The following is a 17,876-nucleotide window of genomic DNA, read 5'->3' as shown; positions in this document are numbered from 1 at the left end:
CGTAGTGAAAAGAATTGAACTTATTGTCACCTTTCTGTTGTAATTTGAGGTGCACATTCAATGTTCCAGATTAGTAAGAAGTTGTTATTAAAGGAAAGGGGGAAATAAAAGTAAAACTTATTGTGATAAGTCAAGTTGTGATTTAATTTAATGACAGTAATATTCAAGCCCTGAACAAGTTAAACACAAAGTGTACAACACAAAAATGTAAGTGAAGACAAACATAAATAGTTCTAAAACCCTCAAAATTCGAAAGCTTTGATCACGTGAATGTATTTGTTTGATAAAGAAACATGATATCTAATAATAAATATGAGAATCAACTACTTAACTCTACAATGACATGTATATGATTTAATGACATTGTGCTCTGTTATTAATGTCTAAAAAGCAGTCATCAAGTTTGTCAATGTTACTTGGATAAAATTTAACAGGTATCTTATTTGATGCTAATCTTACAGTTAGCACTTGAGTCACAAGATAAACAAGCAATCCAAGCTTAGAATACTGGTACAGACACTTACTAATTAAAAAGAAACATGAGCCAACATACATGATATTGTTTTCAACAATACAGAGGAATGATAGCCATAACAATAATGCAATGGAAAAAATTTACACTCATTTAGTTAAAATTGAATAAAGATAAGACTTAAAACTAAGTATCTGTAAGAATCAAATTACATATGGTGCATTATTTAAGATTGATCAGCACAAAAGAGAACGCTTACTCCAAAGTTCTTAAAGAGCCTCAATTTTTCTTTCTTTTCCCTTTGAATCAATAATTTTGCAAAAATCCCAAACAATTCACCATTTGATTCTGTATTATCAGTATCTGCGGTCACGAGAGCCTGAGCGTGACCGGCGGGAGCGGCTTCGGGAACGTGACCGGCTAAGAGAGCGGCGACGAGGAGAGCGTGATCGTGACCTGGAAAACAAAGCCCTGTTAGAACACTGGAAGGAACCAACAGCCAAAATTCATTCACCACTAACACTTTTAAACCTAAGGGGATCTCATCAGGGGTTTCAAAAGAGGCAAGAAAAGAAAATTGTTCTCATTGACCGTATGCAACAGCCATGGGCTTCAGATTTCAATACATCTGTGGAAAAAGTTGGGAGGAAAATCTGAACCAAGATATCTTAAGTTGAGAGAAAGAAAAGGTGAAAACTTTTGAATTAAGGAATTTACAATAAGAGGAATGATGCAGCTAAATTGATATTTCAATGAGATCTCACCAACCTAGAAGAAAAAGATAAGACTGCATGTTCCAGAATTATCTTGCCCCAGCGATATATAAATTCTCACAGAGGGTGAGGTTCTACAAAAGGAGAAATCACACGTCTATTTTCCCACCACTGCAACTTGTATTATTTGAAATAGTGCTGATTTTGCAAAACATTGCACATAGAGTATGCAGAGCAACAACCACCAATTGATGACTGATGCAATACATAAGGAATTTGTGAATGTCAAGCACAACACTCAAAATGACACAAGCTACAATTAGACCATCACTTATCATAATACCAGACTCGTTTGCCAGCGAAGAGAGAGCGTGCGTGGCGAGGTGGAGCGTGCGGGGGCGAGGCGCGCGGGTGCGCTGGGGCAGTAATAGTTGAATAGGCAGATGGACTGACGGGCGGGCGAGTGGCGGGCGGGCGCGGGGGAGGATGAGTAGTTGTGGAGATGCCGCAGCGATGGTTTAGTCGACTCTTTCCGATGGAGGGAAGAACGAAGAACAGGTGGACCGAAGGACAGTCGTGACTCGTGGTCTACACCACTGAATTGTGCCTGGGGTTGGGCCTTAAATGAAGTACTGCTCATCCACGAGTAGACTATTCATTTTCCATGGCAATTCATCTTGCAAATTCACCCAATTAAAGGTGTGTGTATTTTTTCATAGCCCAACCCCAAAACACGTATCAGAGTCCAAAGTGGAGTGAAGTGTAGCGAACTGCTGACAGCAACCGGAGTGTTGCGGCGTGGGATGTCATGTCGGTAGCAATAACAGGGAGATGTCTGATGGTAATGCCCTGGAAACCCGCCATATTTCATTTAAAACTCAAAATGTGCGTGGACTTATTATAAACAGTCATACAAATGTAAACGAAAAAGTAACAAAAACTACTCAGAAACAACTTTAGAATGAGAAAATTTGATACTTTAAAGAATAGTTTAAAGTATGGGACATGGGGCTAGATACATTTGTGTCTTTCAATAAAATTAATCATAGCATGACACAAATGTACATGATGGCAAAACTGACTTTGACTGGGAAATATCATTGACAGTGAAAAATCATTGAACAGTGATGATCTTAAGATTTAGCTGAAGCACTGAACATAATTCAAATATTTATCATTTCTGTCAATAGCCAATAAAATTCTAAAACCAACAAATTTTATAGATGTTTATGAAATTGAAGCAAATAAAAGGCATGCCCTACATAGAAATTTTTCTTAAAGGAAGAGAAATATGATTGATGATTGATAATTGGAAAAAGTTAAAACAATAATTCAGTAATGTTCCTCAAAATGAAATTGAAATGCAGAAATGACTTTTAAAAAAAGCTGACAATGTAGAAAACAATTTAACAAACCCCCACCAAATTTGTTTGATTTGAAATTTGTTTCCTTGATATTGCTTTCTGAAAGGATAACTGTGTAATTCATACCTGCCAGCACGCCTGCTGCCACCACCAGCTCCTCCACGACTGCGACTCCTACCATTTGACATCTCCACCCTCACACGGGTACCACACATTCTTCTGTGAAGTGTAAAGAAGAGAATGATTAAAGGGTCTGACGAGAACTTAATACAAAAATCAAAAATAATGTGAAAATAACTTACGTTCCATCCAGTCCTCTAACAGCATCCTCCGCATCTCTTGGGTCTTCGAACTCAATGAAAGCAAAACCAGGGGGGTTCCTGGCTACCCACACATTCCGCAGAGGTCCATACTTGGTAAAGGCAGACTCCAGTTCATGTTTAGAAGCGCTGCTTCCCAGGTTCCCTACATAGACTTTGCAGCTAAGATCCCAATCTCGATGAGACATCGTGAGGTCTGGAATAACAATATCGAACACAGAGTTTGAAAAACTATACAAGAAAATAGGGTTAGGATTTCGCTGAAAGTAAGGACACATAAGTGCCATCAAAGTATGGATGTAGATGTGAATTATTTTCCTCTGGCGTTTAAGTAAATTAAACATAAATTATTAACTATTCCGAATATACCGTTAGTAAAAAAGATAGCCGAATGCATTCAGACGGAAGAGCCTACAACCGACAGAGGCGTCGCCGAAAAGCCAGAACATAGGTCTTACAACACATAAATTGTGAAATGTTACCTTGGATTACAAGAAGGGATCTGTAAGTCCGAAACACTTCTCTTCGTACTCGTAGCGTTGACGTTTTCTCCCGATTTGACGCAGAGAAAAACTGTAGCCACAAAACTGAACTCTACTACTTCACATCAGATTAAATCAATATGGCGGATGGTCGGTCTCAAAGCCGAAGGAACCCCCGAAGCTCCCCGAAGCCGAGCAGCCGAGCCGAAGGAGGATGGAGGATGAGAAGAGCGCGCCACCAGATTCAAATCGTCAAAAGTCATCAACCTTTTAGTGTGAATTGTTATTGCAAGTGTAGGTTTGTAGACCAACTTTATTTTTATCTTTTTGAAAAACAGGATCACCATCACTGTTTTGCACTGTTTTTCGTCGTCATTTGTCGTCACTAGTTCACGAAGTTTTGTGCTGCTCTCATGCTCGTTAATCTCTTGATGTACTTTATGTACATTACGAACGAGCATCTGATGGTCTACTGCGAAAAATAGTTTAGCTTAACAGGAAAAAAAGTTTAGCGCCGAGCAAGGAACAAGGAACGCACTTGTGAACCTGGAGTGACCTTGTTCACTTTTGGCCTGTTGGCCTTTCTGTCATTCTGTTTCGTTTCCTGGTCTGTTTTAACAACCTATAATTTAAACATGAAATAGGTAAAAGTCTTATGTATGAGATAACTGCCATAGAGCAAGATTCATCGTCATAAAATAGAATCAAAATTTCAATGTCATTGTGATTTGTGAGTTCTCTACCGCTTGAAAGATTTCTGATATCAGCCATTGCTTTTAAAGCTGTTGGCAATCCTGCCCATTTTCTGAGAAGGTTAACGCAACTAGAAACTAGAGCACGGTCAGCCAGCCAGCGCCAGCAGCCACCTGAGCAAAACTGTTTCTATGCACATGCCCATGTGCGCCTGATAGGGTAGTTTGGAAAGGATATATTGTTGTTATTTTGTGAGAGACAATGGGTGACACGGTGAAAACGAGTGTGCAAGATCAAATCAAGGAACAAGGTGATGTTGTTCGTCAGCTGAAAGTGGCAAAAGCGCCCAAAGAAAAGGTAATAGTTATTGAAGCTCAGTTGGTTTAGCAGCAGCTTCTAGGAATTTAATACAATATTGCATCATCTAGTTCATGACACTTTGAGTGTTTGTCGATTGCTTTCCCTTCAGTTTGTGCCCAATAACTGATTGGTTCAGCTCTGACATCGTTGAAAATGTGTGCAAACTTTCTGAAAAATATGTTACTTTTCTAAAGCTATAACCTAGGATGGATTTACTTCCAGTTCCCATACATTGTGATCTTTCTCCGCATCTTTTTCTGTTCCACATTCATTTTAGCCAAAGTTGAAGTTATTTTTAAACTGTCAGGCAAGCTGTTTAGTTACATATAATTGTGCGTTGCCAAAGACTTTGTTTTTCTCTGTGGTCTTCAGATGTATTGAGGGGCGTGCATTTTCTTCTTTTTATTCCCATGGTTGTGCTTCTGGACTATCATCTTTTAATAATGCGACTTGTTAATTTGACTCGCCATTGTGTTTCCTTTGGGACATGGGTCGGAAGTAGTCGTTCCTTTCGTGCACATTGTTCATATTCAACTCTCACTGTTTGTCAGGTTGGTTGCAGGTTCTTAATATGGGACATTAACTGCAGTTGCTTTAGCTAGGAGTGTTTTGCTTTAAAATTAAATATACATTACAGTTTTGTCCATTGTTTTGCAGATTGATGAGGAGGTTGCTAAGCTTCTGGCCTTAAAAGCTAAAATAACATCCGATGATGGACCTCACAAGTTCACCCTCAAAACCCCCAAGGGTACTAGAGATTATCAACCACAACAGATGGCATTACGTCAACAAGTACTCTCTAAAATTGTTGATGTATTCAAACGCCATGGTGCTGAAACTATAGACACTCCTATTTTTGAGCTGAAGGTAATACTTGCACTCAAGCAGAGGTTCAATGTGCTAAATGATGTTCCCTAATTCTGATTTCTGTCATATCAGGAAGTTCTTACGGGGAAGTATGGAGAAGATTCAAAACTGATTTATGATCTTGCTGATCAAGGAGGAGAACTTTTATCTCTTCGTTATGATTTGACTGTTCCTTTTGCTCGTTATTTAGCTATGAATAAGATAACTAACATTAAACGTTACCACATAGCTAAAGTGTATCGCAGAGATAATCCTGCGATGACAAGAGGAAGGTTTCGTGAGTTTCTCCAATGTGTAAGTAGTAAAGTGATCTCAGAAGAGAGCAACATTCTGATATTAAACCCCAATTTTTTCCGTATTGACAAAGTTTTTCTATTTTGAAGGATTTTGATATTGCTGGCCAGTATGATGCCATGTTGCCAGATGTTGAATGCGTTCGAATTGTATCAGAAATTTTAAATGACATGCAGTTGGGTTCTTACAAAATCAAAGTTAACCACCGTCAAATACTTGATGGTATGTTTGAAGCGTGTGGTGTACCCAGTGATAAATTCCGCACCATATGCTCTTCTGTGGACAAACTGGACAAGGTGAAAAACAATCTAACTGTCTTATATTATCCTTTTAAATATCAAGTTGATTACTGAGGGTTTTTTTTTATAGTCTCCATGGGATGAAGTTCGTACTGAAATGATAAATGAAAAGCAGCTTGATCCAGCTGCTGCAGATCGTATAGGAGAATATGTCAGACTGAGTGGAGGTTTGGAGTTAGTGGAACAACTCTTAGCAGACCCCAAACTAAAATCATCTAAAGCTGCTCAGTCTGGTCTTGAGTCCATGAAGTTATTTATGAAGTATGCCAAGCTTTATAATGTTGACAGTGTCACCTCCTTTGACTTGAGCCTTGCTAGGGGTTTGGATTATTATACTGGCGTCATATATGAAGCTGTTTTACTTGGTAAGTTTTTAATTCCACCTTACCTTTTTAGCAATGTTTTAATATTCCTCATTTGCTAAGTATTCTTCATTTATGTTGTTTTAGGGGATGGTTCCTCTGATGTTGGGGTTGGAAGTGTTGCTGGAGGTGGTCGTTATGACAACTTAGTTGGAATGTTTGACCCCAAGAATCGTGCTGTTCCTTGTGTGGGTGTCAGTCTTGGTGTGGAGCGTCTCTTCAGCGTGATGGAGGCTAAAAACACTGCCACAGGATTCAAGCAACGTACCACTGAGGTAGAGGCTTATGTTGCAGTTGCCCAGAAGAATTTGGTGGAAGAGAGAATGAAAATCTGTTGTGATTTATGGGAGGCTGGTCTGAAGGTAACTAATTTTCCTTCATTTGAATCATTCTCTTTTCATTTTTGGAGATGTTTATGATTTATGGTGTTGTAGGTTGAACATTCTTACAAAAATAACCCCAAGCTGTTGGCTCAGCTCCAGTACTGTGAAGAATCTGGCATACCTTTGACTATAATCATAGGTGAATCAGAATTGGCCCGTGGTGTCGTGAAACTGCGGGAAGTTGCTACACGTAAGGAAATGGAAGTACCTAGAGAAAAGTTGGCTGAGGAAATTCGCTCGTGGCTTGCAAACAACAAGGCATCATATCCCATTCTTCCTGCTAATGGACTACCTTGATCCATAGAAAATGGAAGTTTGTGCAAAATCTGACTTCAGATCTGTGAGAGCTTATGCATTTCTTTGTGTCTGCACAAAATGTACTTGGGAAAGACTGATTTGAAATTGATAACTAAATGACTTTGGAAAATACATTGAAGGAGCTCTTTTTCTTCATCCCTTGACAAAATGTAAGAAATTTCGCTTTTACAAACTTTGATTCCAGCTCTCTTTGAAACTGTGCATTCTGTTTAATCATCTCTTTTCACCTCTAACAAATTTTTTCCTCTGAGAATTTTATTACTCTATCAATCTTTTTCCAACTGCAGGTTTTGTTTGACCTTTTTAATTTATAAGTATTTTATATTGTGGAACTATGCTGCTACATACCCTTACATTATCTCAAGTATATAAAGTAGGTTAAAACAGAGAAGGAAATGCCCATATATTGTTTCCAGAGCCCATTTCACTAAGATTTGATTTTTGCACCAAAGAGCAACTCTAGCCAAAGGACCCATACTACCTCTGCTTTTCCCCCTTTTAAACCTGTATATTTGATGATCATGCCTTCTTTCTATTATTTTGGTTGAAGTACTTAATTTTTTTTTCTCTTTGAATCAGGTTATTTTTATGTTATAATTAAAAATCCAAATGAATTTCTACCGTTATATTGTATGTAGGAGGTGGATGTATCTATGAATTATAGTTGTAAATGCTTGCAAATTATTTCTATTATGCCAAGGTAAAAAGGATAAGAACTTTTTAATGCCCTACTCTAAGCAATATCTTATTCCTATTTAACTATTCAGAGCTGTGATCTTGAGCTGTGTAGGGAAGGGAGTTAACAGTATTTTGGATTTTTTACTTGCATCAACAGAATTCAAATTTCATGCTGTGTCAAAAGTAATCCCCTTGGATATTTTCATACCAACAAATATTAATGTTACCGTAAAATTATAAACTATTTATATTGTCTTATTTTGCTGTCAACAAATTGATGCCTTGAACAAAACAAATTTAGCAGTGCTTGCTGAAGGATATTTTCTGGGAAGTATTTCTGATCAGTTATGTATATGTGTTTTACGTCAAACATGATAATCTAGTGATGAGGGTATGAAAACTTCTTGGAATGGTGGAAGGAGGTTTGGCTCCTATCTGAGTAGGATTTGTATGTATTGTGTATCATAACTTGTGACAATGTTCCTTTAATTTATGTTCTCTTAGGGTGTATGTATAAGACATCTTATTAATTATTAATAAACAGCATTACTAAAATGCACTTTGGAAGATGACATTGCACACACTCAATTTTCCTCCTTTGTGAAGAGGTTCATTCTCAAATAAACCTTTGGTGCTGTATCACCTAGCATCATGGTGTCAGCACAGATTCCTTAATGATCTGTTGGTAAAGTGTTGGTTGACTAGGAAGATCAACACCTGTTGAACCAGTTCTTTGCAATGTGATAGTCTTCCAGTTCGTAGTTAAAGTGCTGATGTGGTGGAAGGTGGGAGGTCACAAGAACTGAGTACTGAAATATAATCCTATTTGTAACCTCCACATGGGGTGGCATACCAAATGGTGCTAGAATAAAATAGTGTTCCAACAAGTGTACCTCCTTTTTAAGTAAATAGCAAGCACTTACGCTTAATTGTTTATGTCTGTTACGTTTTTGCACTGTTGGTTTAGCTTGGGGCTAGGGTTGTTGGTGATCCTGGATATTTGACAATTCAATCAATTTGAAGGTGATGAAATTTTGGTGGTAGCAATCCATGTGTCAATTTGTTTTATTACTATTATAACAGTACTATTTGTATTTGACATTAATGAGGGTGCTGACTGCTCTATGTGGAAGTGGGCCAAGTGAAAGTTTGTATCTTTACTTTTTCACCTTTCATATCAATAATTAAAGCCAGATATCTGTAACACTGCAAGAGGACCACCGTCCTTTTTTGTTTGTGTCGCTGAGTAAAATCAATAAAATAATTTTTACTTTAAAGACGCCGAGTCCCGAGTAGTTGTTGTATTTTAAATACCCCATCCCGCGCCACGCAATGCCGGATATTAGCAGTCAGGCGGATACGGATACAGAACGGTAAACTGGACTGCGATTGAGAGTCCGAACAAATAAGACGTACTTGAAGCAAGCAGATTCTTCCAGAAATTATCAACATGAGACACAGCTTAAGGCATTTTATTCCTTTGCGATGATTCTAGTTTCGTGAAAAAATTCAGGAATTGCAGTCACAACTTAAAACTTTCCAATAGTTAAGGAATAACAGTTGGCAGCACTAACGCTTTGGCGACGTTGAAGAGAGAGAAGAATGCACCGTGTTTTCAATGGCGGAATGGCGGACGCTGCGGTAGAGCGAGATAGGCGTATGTGGAAACTCTTCTGCACCTTGTTTATTGAAGGTACAGCTGATTTTTTTGTAGAAGTGAAGCACTTTTGGTTTGTAAACAGTGTTCTTTGTATTGAAATTGGCCCCCATTCACATCTGCACCCATTGATGACCTAGTAACAGCAGAATAGTTTGGTCCCTCTCTTTCCATTCGGCTTGACCCTGGGCTTAACGCATTGTTTGGTGACATAAGAAACTAGTCTCTTCGCTCTGTAATGTCAAAACTGTTTGGTTTGCTTCCTCTTTGCAATGTCCAGTCGGTATGAGATATTCTAGGCCGTAGTCAGGTAGTCGAACATTTAGGGAAATGCTTAATCGGGCTCTGCTTAAATAGCATACCCCCACCTTCGTTCGTACGAAGCTTGCAAGCCAAGGGACAGCTCGTTGCGATTGCTTGTGTAGGTTAGGAAAAACTTTCGGCGAACCATTTGTATATCTCCTCGGCCTCTTCTGCCTGATTAAAATTTATATTTGCTTAAAATATTCTACTAATTTTATTTTTAACACACACAACTTTTGCTCTGCGTCTTAAATTTTGCTTGTCACAATTACATGAAAATAGTAATTGATGACAGCCTTCGTTTTTCAGATTTTCAATGTTTTTATTGTTTTCCTCTATTATTATCACGAACTTTTGGCTCCCTCTTGGATGATTATCGTTCAGTTATTCGCTCTTTCTTTCTCCTTATTTTACTTTTTCAGTTACTTGAGCTTATTCTACTTTTAAAACATTTTCTGGGGTTGTGGTTGACTAGTAAACAGGCACTTAACACTATTTATTACTGATACATTATACTTTTAAATAATTGTCTCTGTTACATCTTTCGTGTTTATATGCATTTTTTTTTTAATGCATGAATTTGATTTTATTTCCAGCTATTGGTGGAAATTTTCTACAGCATGCTGTGAATTCTGCTTACATCTGGTAAGAAGTGATGTGCTTTTAGCTGAAACAATTTTTTATGTCTGGAGTATGCTTAATTTGTTCATTTTATCCCTTTTCTCTCCTAAATTAGAGAACAGTCAAGACTAGTAAACCAGGAGTTTATTGGAGGTTTCATATATAAATATATCTACTCCCTTCTGGTAGCAGGCATTTGCCTGCAAAACAAACCCCAAGATGTTTGATCCAAGTATGCAGCAGCAGCAGCAACAGCAGCAACAGCAACAGCAGCAGCAACAACAACAAGCTAGTGGTGCACCACAAATGTATCAAGCTGATAAAGCTAAGGAAGAAAACAAGGGAAATGCTGTTGATTTTCCATTCTGTTACAATGTTAACATGATCCAGAAAGGTCAAGGCGATGATAAAACTTGCTACCGATTTGATGTAGCACAGCCATTTGGGTATGAATTTTATTCCAAACTGCGCCTATTTTTTTCTGTTTCTTTCCATACGACGGGTAAACAACAGAGACCCTTCGCTAGGGAAATGTTAACCGAGCTATCTAACCTGTTACTTTGTTTCATCTTTCAGCTACAACTATGCCCTTGTCAATCAAATGTCATTAGCAGCAGCTGCTTCAACTGCCACCTTTAAATGTGATGTTTGTGGACTGGTGTTTGGCCATCTCACGTTACTCAATCACCACAAGCGCATTCATACTGCAAATGCAAATGCAACTCCAGCTGCTGCAGCTGCACCTGGGAATGTCCAAGCTCAAGCCCAAGTTGTTGCTCAAACAAACGCAACTCCTGACAGACAACATACTTGTGATATTTGTGGAGCAGTGTTTAGTATGCCGGGCGAACTTAAAGCCCATAAATCTCAGTAAGTTCTATTCATCTGCAATATTTTCCGGACTAAAAGTGGATAGAATGTGTTGGTACTGAAAAATAATTTTCTCTTTAGAATGCATAAAGCTCCCTCAACCCCTAAATGCTGTACTTCATGTGGTGTTGAAATTCCTTGTGATCAACATGGTGGAGGCAAGAAAAAGGGGAAATTTGTGAAGTGTGGTAATTGTCAGGAAGCGGGTCACTCCAATTTTGCTGGCAATGGAACAAGCGAACCCAGTGGTGGAGATGGCGCAGAGACTACAGTCAAACCTGGACATCACCCTGTGAAACGCAGAGGGATGGCCACTGTTACTAAGTGCCAGAAGTGTAATGGCTCTGGCATAATATTTGTTGGTGGGACGAGGAGGTAAGTTCATTTACCAAGTTTTGGGGTCTTATTGTTTACTATAGTTAGCTTTTTGTTTACTGGTATTTTTTGAAATTATTAGTGTGGTGTGATTTGTGGAGTTGGATGCCATTTTCTTCACCACTTCCAGGACTTCTTAAGTAACATGCTCAATGTGGCATTGCTTCTAAAGGGTTGGAAAAACCAGCAAAGTGTTACCACATTGGGATGATGCCTCACTGAATATGTTAACTTAACCACCCTAAATCATATAAAGCTTTCATGTGTTATATAGTTATGATCCAAAAAGTATTGCTGATTACCTTTTTAACTCAAGTCAGCACAATCTTATCTTTTGCTTTGTCTCCCCTTTTGTTCTCTTTTCTTTCTTCCAAAAAAAATATTCTCTGTTTTTTTAGTTTATGAAATTCTTATAAGTTGAGTTTTTTTAATAGAGTGCCGAGTGATAAACCAAGGCGACATGTGTGTGACACATGTGGTGCTGCTTTCGCCCGATATTCTTCATTGTGGAGTCACAGGCGCCTTCATACAGGTGAATTTTGCATATTTCTCATTGTGTGCCTCTGTTTCTCCCTGCCTGCAGCCAAGCGGTGGACAAACCATTCCACTGTAACGTGTGTGACGGCACCTTCAGTCGCTACTCATCTCTGTGGAGCCACAAACGCTTACATTCTGGTGACAAGCCATTTAAATGTGAAATCTGTGGCCTGGCCTTCGCCAAAGCCGCCTACCTCAAGAATCATGGGAGGGTTCATACAGGCAAGGATTCACTTTCGAACTCCCTAGATAGAAAATAGTTCTGCTTATATTCTATGGAGTCAGTGTCCCGTGCAGGTTCAGTCAATGTGTTTTTCTTTTGATGGCTTTGCGTGGGTACTATCTTATCCTGCTTGAGGCCTGAAAGAAGTCTAATGCCTTTACATGTCCTTTAAAAAGCATCACCAGAAAAACCAGTCTCTGTTCAAGTCTTAAAGATTAAAGATGAGAAAAGAAATTAACAAAAACTGTTTAAAGTTTTATCTAAAGCAGTATATTCTGTAAGGCCATTGCTTTTTCCTACATTAATGGGTTTCATTTCCCCATCTTCGATTTAAATTGAGTTTTTTTTGTGTTTTTTTGTTTGTTTTTTTCAATTTGCACGTCTTGCATTTCCCCACTGGTGCAATAGGGGCTTCAGCAAAAAGACATTCATATTCAATGAGACATTCATGTCACCCTTCAAGTGTTGGGTTGGTCATGTAATCAATCTTCAGATCCTCCAATACCCTAGAGTTCCTTGCTTCTATATGAAATCTTCTGGAGCATATTTTGTCAAGTTATTACTAATTTCAAGTATCAAAAGATTTCTAGATCAAATTGCGTTTCATGTTGGAGTTTTTAATTACCTAAGTTTCAATTTAGCAACATAATCATGTCAATTGTCACAGTACTGGAAAAGATCAATGTCCCATAACTTTAAAGACAAAATAAATGTTATGAGGTGAGGAGTTGGCTGAGGCTGAGGAGGGAGAGCAGAGATTCCTCATATGGCTGTCAATATTTATTGGCTTAGTTCTAAATGTATTTAATTGTTACAATTTCATTGAACTTATGGTTTCATTGTTCTTACAAGGTTCCCGTGTACCTTTTTTTTCTATCTACATTGAAGTATCCTACATTTCACTAGTTATTTTATTAAGGAATGTCTCGTGCCAAGTCCTCTAGCTACCATAGATAAAAATCAAGACGTCTGTTGTGCAAGCAGGATTTTCAAAATTTCGTACACACCTGTAGTTGATTAAATTGAAATTTGAACAGTTACCATAGATTATCATGCATTCATCCCCAGTTGTAAGCTAGGTATTAACTTCCTACTGTAAATATCTAATTCTCACTTTTTTTTGATCTTCTAGGGGAGAAGCCATACAAATGTGGTGTATGTGGCATGCAGTTCTCTCAAAGCCCTCATCTTAAAAATCATGAGAGGATCCACAGCGGAGAACGCCCATATCAGTGTGAGGTACTGTATGACCAGTCTACCTAACAAACAGATATCATTTCTTTATTTCTGTATCCACATATCAACCCATTTTTCTCATTTTAGGTTTGTGACAAGGTCTTTGCCCGTCACTCTACCTTGTGGAATCATCGTCGTATTCACACAGGAGAAAAGCCCTATCGTTGTGAAGTTTGTGGTTCTTCATTCAATCAAGCAACTCATCTCAAAAACCATAACAAGGTAAGTAATGGAACACTAAACTACTTATCTTGATTACTGTGTTGTCTAGTTGTCCCTGTCTCCGCACTCTATTTGTATTTTGAATCCTTTAGGTACACACAGGCGAGAAGCCACATCGTTGTGATATCTGTGACGTTGCCTTCTCGGACCGCTTTGCTCTGAAGAGGCACAGAGCCATTCATGAAAAATACGGCCGCACTGCACCCAACAGTTCTAGTAACACAACCAATGCTTCAAATGGTGCACAACCTAACCCTGCGGAGCAACCTCCACAACCCGAACAACAAGTTATGGAACAATTATACAAATGTGAAGTAAGTCCAGAAATGCTTCTGAAGTATGTTCCAGGACCTATTTTAGTATGGTACATGCCTTATTAAACAAAATTCTGTTTCTTTTCCAGGTTCAGGTCTAGAAGTTATATTAAGTTATTGTTTGATGCTTAGCAAACAAACAAAATTTCCACTGTTAGCCATAGTTATGGTACGCCATACTTCTGCAAACTGGAACTTAAAGCGTTTGCCCTCTGTACACTGCCAAAGGTGTGCTTGAAATACTGAAAGACATTATTATTCATTTGTAGATATGGGTGCTAACTGTGCAAGAATCGTTAATCTGGTTTGCAGCTTACATTATACATTCTATGCTACTGTCACAGTGGACTGTGATATCATAATTATAATGTGATTAGTATGTAACCATGGGACTTAATTGGTGGCATTGGGGCAAGAGAGCACTGTCTGCTGTTCCTTGGAATTTCAATTTGAATGAATTATTGTACTGCATCTTAAGATTGTAGAAATAATTCTTCTACGTAATTGTGTTGACAGAAAACTTTAAATGGTGGCAAATGTTGAATATTTGTTTAGAAGATAGTAATATATAAGTAATTTAGCTGCAACTTTGGGGCATTGTTGACCACTTATTCTGAACTGTGAATTCCAAGGTTTGTGAAGTCTCTCCCTTAATTGTGGTTTATCTCTCGCAGAAATTTGTTGGGAGTAATAATTTCATCAGATCTTGCCTTTGATAGTATTGCAATGTCTTATCACATGTTATAAGTGCTACTTCAGGTTTTTATTGTCTTATTATTTATTCACCTCGCTATGCTTAAGTTTTTATCAAAGGTTCAGTGAATTATGTTTGTCCTGTGTGCATTTGCACTAAATAATTTATTTTACTCATTCCTACATTGGTTAGTTTGAGACCATCATTATTTTCATAGTGTACAGAGGCATTATTCCTATAATTTTGGTGCAATCCAAATGCAGTTTTGTTTCTGAGCTGTCAACTACTGTCAAATGTATTGAATACTTTCAAAGACTTAACTTGTCTGCATTATTAAAATTTTATCTTGAACAATCACATGTATTTCTATAAATGTTTGTTAGTGAGGTTTTTCCATAGTCCCTTCTCTTAGGGTTGAATGGGATTCATTCTAGATTCTTATTTTATTTTCCCTTTAGGCAACTGTTGGTACTAGTGAAACCTCGTTTGTACAAATTCATCGATTCGATCGTTAGTTTATAAGCGGGACTACGCTCTGACGAATGACAAATTAAACTTTCAGTAAAATTTCACTTTGCTCTGTAACGGAAAACGTCGGTTAACGTTACTACGGGGTGTTACGCACTAACGAGGTTTTACTATCAGCTTGTTTTGATTCATTTTTTAAAATAATTACCATGCGCCATAGTTCTTTGGTTTTGGTTCAGTGGTTCATACAATCAGGTTGTCACCTAATTCTATGACTATTCTACAAAATGTTTTTTCTATTCGATGACTCAAACAAGTATTCTCCTGCAATCCTGTCAGGTACTTATCTAAATTATTAGAACAATTTTTTATGGAATATCATTAAAGTTTATAACATTTGTGAAACGGTTTCTTAGAAAATACAATAACTTGTCTATCAATAATGTTTACATTTTTAATTCATTTTGCCTTCACTCTTCATGGAGTGTGGTGTTGCAATAATAGAATTACTGGAGGATTATAGGCTTCTCAACTTAGTCTTCCTTATTGTGTGTGTTTTGCTAGGGTTCTGTGTAAGTTTTCATCATAACTTACCATTGATTGCTGTTTTGCACGTTTGCTAAGCCATTGTTGATGGCTAGTCCAATTATTCGTTTTAAAGTAATTATCTGTCTTATCAATAAAGGCAGTTGACTGTCTTTGATAGGTAAGACACCTTGAATTGGATATCATATCTTTGTCTTATTTTTTCTCAGAGAACACACTGCTTTATTTCTTTGTAATAATTTTAATCTACTCATGAGCTTGGTGTGCAGAGGGCAATTGATAAGTGGTTTGCAATGTGTGTGCTTTCAAATTTGTGGCATATGTATTTATTCAATTGTATAAACAATACTGTGCAATATTAACAATTGTTGGTAATTGTCCCATTTGGACGGTGTAAAGAGAAAGAACAGTTTATATTGTACAAAGCATCACTGAGATCTCTAAATAATGCTGTTTTAACAGAAGGCATCTATATGTAAGCAGGTTTTTAAAAAGTAAGATTAAAGAAATGATTTTATGTTAATGCTATGTGTATTTGAATTTAGTGATGGACACTTGTAGGCTGGTTGTACTACTAATATTGTATCAATGACAGCTGTCAGCTCCTTCCTGTATATTGTCCTACCTTACGAAAACTGAATTTCAAGAATAAAGAAATGAATTTGTTATATGTATTTGTCATGGAATGCTTAGCTATAGATCTCTTTTCTATTAACTTTTTTCAGTAGAAATTAGATCTTAAGGAAACCATCCGTTTTCCATCTTAGGGCCAGACATGAGTATGTAGACTAGATATTTTTATTATTTTTTTACTAGATAGGTGGCAGAGGAACCATCTTATCACTCCTACTCTCGGATTCTATGACATCTTTAACTTCAGTGAGGTGAACTTAATCAAATTGTTTTCTTTCAAGGTTTCTTCAAGGTCTACATTATTGTTCCTCAGTATGCAGAGCATCATCTCATGGTTGTAACCTCTCCTTTGTACATGTGTATGAAAAAATATCCATGAAGAGGCAGGTTTCTTCAAGCTAGGGTCTGTGACTTAAAATTATTTATTACCTCCCATGTATACTTTATTAACTGTATGGTGGATCAATTGCTAGTTGCTTCAAATATTTTTTGACTGTACTAGTAAAGTGCTTCAACACAGTTTCTTTGTTTCATGTTACCTTTTTGTAAAAACAATTATTTCATGAAATTTCAAATATGTTTATTTAGTATCATGGTTTTAATTTTTGCTATGTTATGTACAAAAAAAATAATAGACAGTCTAGAATATTGATATAATGTCTTGTTAGTTACCCTAACAAATGCCTCAGTTGAAGTCGAAACAAGTCTCCAGTGTACTTTCTTTCAGTCAAGCAAATGGGTGTAGGGTGACCACCAAAGTTAATGCCAGCTGAGAAAGGTGACCTGTTCTGCAGATGGCTAAGGCACTGCGGCTTTGGCAAAAATTTCTCACTTTCAACATTGTTCAGATGCATCTGCCAACTGCAGAAATCTTCAAACTTACTTTCTCTGCAAGTTTGGTTCAAGTTCAACCCTTGAGGTCAAAATTTATGTCCAGTATAAACATACTTTCACATTTGATTGATCAAACATTGAATGTTTTGAGCATCGTTGCTGTCCAAACTCTTAGTTTTGATGTTTTGTACGACGACTCTTGCTTCGTGTTGTTGACTTCACTTTGATAACTTTGTCATTGCTGCGCACAAATGGATGTTTTCGTTCTGCGTTGTCTGCACCAGGGGGGTGCATCCGCATCTGCACAATAACAACAGAACAATTAATTGACTTGCTTAGAGATTTCTTCTTTTAATTTATAGACATCATAAAAATATTTAGAGTTGGGAGATATTTTAAAATTTTTAATTTCTCAGATGGAGATGCAATTTTTTATTTGTCTTTATTTTTCAGTGAGTTTAACTTACCAACTTGTCAATATTTGATCTGCTTTGCAGTCATATGCTGATTTAAACCACAACCCATGCAAATAATTACCAGTTATGGTAGCAATTAAAAGGAAATTATTGTTAGTTTGTAGTCTAAGGCAGGAGTAATTGATACAATCAGATAGGAAAGAATACAAAGTCCATCCCAACAAAAATGAACGCCATAAATAGAAGACAGCAAGTTACATTTACACAAAGAGAGAATAGACTATTTAAGGTAAGTTTTCACCTAGCACCAACATTCATTCCC

The 17,876-nt window shown here is 37.3% G+C and overlaps 4 protein-coding genes across 8 annotated transcripts in view; 2 read left to right on the top strand and 2 right to left on the bottom strand.

Annotated features, from left to right (window-relative positions):
• Window positions 1–117: 117 nt before the first annotated feature.
• LOC113206369 (RNA-binding protein 1-like) lies at window positions 118–3,519 on the bottom strand. Of its 2 annotated transcripts, XM_026422430.2 has the most exons (5): window positions 3,352–3,519; window positions 2,852–3,065; window positions 2,676–2,768; window positions 1,529–2,034; window positions 773–928 (listed from the first exon to the last, which is right to left on the bottom strand). In XM_026422430.2, exons 2-4 carry the CDS (start codon window positions 3,055–3,057, stop codon window positions 1,992–1,994), a joined length of 342 nt encoding a protein of 113 aa, XP_026278215.1. In that variant the 5' UTR covers window positions 3,058–3,065; window positions 3,352–3,519; the 3' UTR covers window positions 773–928; window positions 1,529–1,991. The 2 variants fall into 2 exon arrangements, with proteins under 2 accessions (XP_026278214.1, XP_026278215.1); XM_026422429.2 differs by lacking the exon at window positions 1,529–2,034 and having other exon boundaries at window positions 118–928.
• A 660-nt stretch (window positions 3,520–4,179) lies between these two features.
• On the top strand, window positions 4,180–8,890 carry LOC113206367 (histidine--tRNA ligase). Of its 2 annotated transcripts, XM_026422427.2 has the most exons (8): window positions 4,231–4,401; window positions 4,777–4,955; window positions 5,062–5,271; window positions 5,344–5,565; window positions 5,655–5,861; window positions 5,935–6,229; window positions 6,314–6,588; window positions 6,661–8,890. In XM_026422427.2, the coding sequence occupies exons 2-8, from the start codon at window positions 4,815–4,817 to the stop codon at window positions 6,904–6,906; spliced, it is 1,596 nt and encodes a 531-aa protein (XP_026278212.1). In that variant the 5' UTR covers window positions 4,231–4,401; window positions 4,777–4,814; the 3' UTR covers window positions 6,907–8,890. The 2 variants fall into 2 exon arrangements, with proteins under 2 accessions (XP_026278213.1, XP_026278212.1); XM_026422428.2 differs by lacking the exon at window positions 4,777–4,955 and having other exon boundaries at window positions 4,180–4,401.
• Window positions 8,891–9,105: 215 nt separating this feature from the next.
• On the top strand, window positions 9,106–16,339 carry LOC113206360 (zinc finger protein 501). 3 transcript variants are annotated; one of them, XM_026422415.2, is made up of 10 exons: window positions 9,106–9,298; window positions 10,162–10,210; window positions 10,302–10,632; window positions 10,763–11,056; window positions 11,138–11,431; window positions 11,866–11,963; window positions 13,324–13,430; window positions 13,515–13,649; window positions 13,742–13,963; window positions 14,053–16,339. In XM_026422415.2, exons 3-10 carry the CDS (start codon window positions 10,406–10,408, stop codon window positions 14,062–14,064), a joined length of 1,389 nt encoding a protein of 462 aa, XP_026278200.1. In that variant the 5' UTR covers window positions 9,106–9,298; window positions 10,162–10,210; window positions 10,302–10,405; the 3' UTR covers window positions 14,065–16,339. The 3 variants fall into 3 exon arrangements, with proteins under 3 accessions (XP_026278200.1, XP_026278199.1, XP_052130450.1); XM_026422414.2 differs by lacking the exon at window positions 11,866–11,963 and adding an exon at window positions 12,015–12,190 and having other exon boundaries at window positions 9,139–9,298; XM_052274490.1 differs by lacking the exons at window positions 9,106–9,298; window positions 11,866–11,963 and adding exons at window positions 9,436–9,545; window positions 12,015–12,190.
• A 520-nt stretch (window positions 16,340–16,859) lies between these two features.
• The window catches only part of LOC113206361 (uncharacterized), a gene marked incomplete at its 5' end in the record, with an annotated part of 12,198 nt that continues 11,181 nt past the window's right edge, over window positions 16,860–17,876 (bottom strand). Inside the window, 1 exon segment of the mRNA XM_052274493.1 lies at window positions 16,860–17,438. Within this exon segment, the coding sequence (XP_052130453.1) occupies window positions 17,310–17,438 (129 nt within the window).

Source organism: Frankliniella occidentalis, unplaced genomic scaffold (assembly GCF_000697945.3).
Source record: "Frankliniella occidentalis isolate FOCC.00 unplaced genomic scaffold, Focc_3.1 Scaffold398, whole genome shotgun sequence".
Classification (NCBI taxonomy): domain Eukaryota; kingdom Metazoa; phylum Arthropoda; class Insecta; order Thysanoptera; family Thripidae; genus Frankliniella; species Frankliniella occidentalis.
Note: the sequence above shows the minus strand (reverse complement) of the source record. Positions and strands in the feature narration are given on the sequence as shown.

What these genes read in the sequence shown, in the direction of transcription:
- LOC113206369 (XM_026422429.2), bottom strand. Translation starts at nt 3,057, where the DNA reads ATGTCTCATCGAGATTGGGATCTTAGCTGCAAAGTCTATGTAGGGAAC. An exon ending in GTTAGAGGACTGGATGGAAC is followed by an intron (nt 2,769 to 2,851) that starts GTAAGTTATTTT and finishes TACACTTCACAG; the next exon opens with AAGAATGTGTGGTACCCGTG. An exon ending in GGCAGCAGGCGTGCTGGCAG is followed by an intron (nt 929 to 2,675) that starts GTATGAATTACA and finishes TTTGTTTTCCAG; the next exon opens with GTCACGATCACGCTCTCCTC.
- LOC113206367 (XM_026422427.2), top strand. Translation starts at nt 4,815, where the DNA reads ATGGTTGTGCTTCTGGACTATCATCTTTTAATAATGCGACTTGTTAAT. An exon ending in CTGTGGACAAACTGGACAAG is followed by an intron (nt 5,862 to 5,934) that starts GTGAAAAACAAT and finishes TTTTTTTTATAG; the next exon opens with TCTCCATGGGATGAAGTTCG. An exon ending in TATGGGAGGCTGGTCTGAAG is followed by an intron (nt 6,589 to 6,660) that starts GTAACTAATTTT and finishes ATGGTGTTGTAG; the next exon opens with GTTGAACATTCTTACAAAAA.
- LOC113206360 (XM_026422414.2), top strand. Translation starts at nt 10,406, where the DNA reads ATGTTTGATCCAAGTATGCAGCAGCAGCAGCAACAGCAGCAACAGCAA. An exon ending in AACGCCCATATCAGTGTGAG is followed by an intron (nt 13,431 to 13,514) that starts GTACTGTATGAC and finishes TTCTCATTTTAG; the next exon opens with GTTTGTGACAAGGTCTTTGC. An exon ending in ATCTCAAAAACCATAACAAG is followed by an intron (nt 13,650 to 13,741) that starts GTAAGTAATGGA and finishes TGAATCCTTTAG; the next exon opens with GTACACACAGGCGAGAAGCC.